The sequence below is a fragment of the Carlito syrichta genome, unplaced genomic scaffold, assembly GCF_000164805.1.
Source record: "Carlito syrichta isolate Samal-C Ts95f unplaced genomic scaffold, Tarsius_syrichta-2.0.1 Scaffold261404, whole genome shotgun sequence".
Classification (NCBI taxonomy): domain Eukaryota; kingdom Metazoa; phylum Chordata; class Mammalia; order Primates; family Tarsiidae; genus Carlito; species Carlito syrichta.
The window spans coordinates 7,823-9,211 of record NW_007205500.1 but is presented as its reverse complement, the minus strand read 5'-3'; the positions used below and the strand labels follow the sequence as shown (position 1 = coordinate 9,211).

At 66.3% G+C, this 1,389-nt stretch overlaps 1 protein-coding gene across 1 annotated transcript in view; it reads left to right on the top strand.

The window, feature by feature from the left end:
* Positions 1-1,389, top strand: part of ANKLE1 (ankyrin repeat and LEM domain containing 1) — a 5,116-nt gene that overhangs the window by 1,115 nt on the left and 2,612 nt on the right. The window contains 3 exon segments of the mRNA XM_021709620.1: positions 210-425; positions 428-895; positions 1,002-1,179. Coding sequence (XP_021565295.1) covers positions 210-425; positions 428-895; positions 1,002-1,179 — 862 coding nt within the window.

Genomic DNA, 1,389 nt, shown 5'->3' with positions numbered 1-1,389 from the left:
GCCCGGGACCCGGACGGAGACCCGGAGCCCGAGGCTGCCGGTGCGTCGTGCCTGTGGCCCGGCCCTGGCTTGCGGGCCGTCTCGGCGTCCCGCGCTCTGGCCGGGAGCTGCTGGTGGTCCCGCCCTGGGTCTGAGGTCTCGGGCCCCTTCGGCTGGCCTGGCGCTCCTTCTCCTGGAGACTCGCGTGTGTCTCCCTCTCCCGCCTCCAGGCCCTGACCCTCCGGATGCGACGCTGGACCCCGCAGCGAGTTCTGCGGCTGGCCCAAAGCCGCCCAGCCCCTCTGCTCTCTCTGAGTCCGAGGACAGGAGCCCCGTGTCCGCCCCGGGGTGCCAGGGCTGCACCTCAGGTGCCTCCTTCGTCACCGCAGTTGAGGCCTCAGGAGCCGAAGACCCCGCGCCAGTCACTTCCCTCGGGGCTGGGTCGTTGTCCCCAGCCGGCAGGGATTCCCTCAGGGCGTCCATCCCATCCCTGGCATTCCGTCGCAGGGCGCCCCCGAGCTGGCCCATGGAGCAGGCCTGGGCGACTGTCTACAGGCCCTGACTCCGACCTCTCCGGATGCTGCTGGCCTCCCAGGCTGCCCTTTCTCCTCCGTGCCCCTCCTGGATGGGAGCCCACCATGGGCCCTGCCACCTGGGCCCTCCGACGCCCGCTTCGTGACCGACGACCAGACGTCCCTTGAGAGCGGCGAGGCCACCCTCTGGTTGACGGAGGACGAGGTGAGCTCCACAGGGGGCAGAGACCCTGTCCCCTCCTGCTCGCACCTGCCAGTCCCGACTGTGTCTGACCGGGAGCGGCTGAAGAGATTCCGAGTGCTGGACGAGAGTCCTGGCCCTGTCATAGTCGTCACCCGGCAGCGCTACCTTCGCCAACTCGAAGAGGACCAGGCAGCTCCTGGTTAGTCCCCAGGGACTCTCCCCCTTCCCCCAACTCAGTCCCGCCTCCCTCCTTGTCTGAGAATCACCCCTGTCTCCATCTCCCTTGACTCAGTTTCTCCTCCCAGGCCCAGACTTCTCAGGGTACAGCTTAGAGCTGGCCAAGGCCCTGCGGACGGGCCATATCCCAGACGCCCAGGCAGATGAAGATCTGCTGGCCCAGCAGTTTGAGCAGCCAGATCCTGCCAGGAAATGGCGGGAGGGAGTTGTGAAGTCCAGTTTTACCTATTTGCTGCTGGACCCCAGGTACGTGGGCCAGGAAGGCCCAGAAGTGAGCAAGAACATTTGGGGATTGTTTTTTGTTTGTTTGTTTTTGGAGTGGGAGTCTCACTCCGTCACCCAGACAGGAGTGCCGTGGCCGTTCCTGGTCACGGCAGCCTCGACCTGCTGGGCTCCGGCCATCCTTCCGCCTCAGCCTTCCAAGTAGCTGGAATTACGGGAGCGCGCTACCACGCC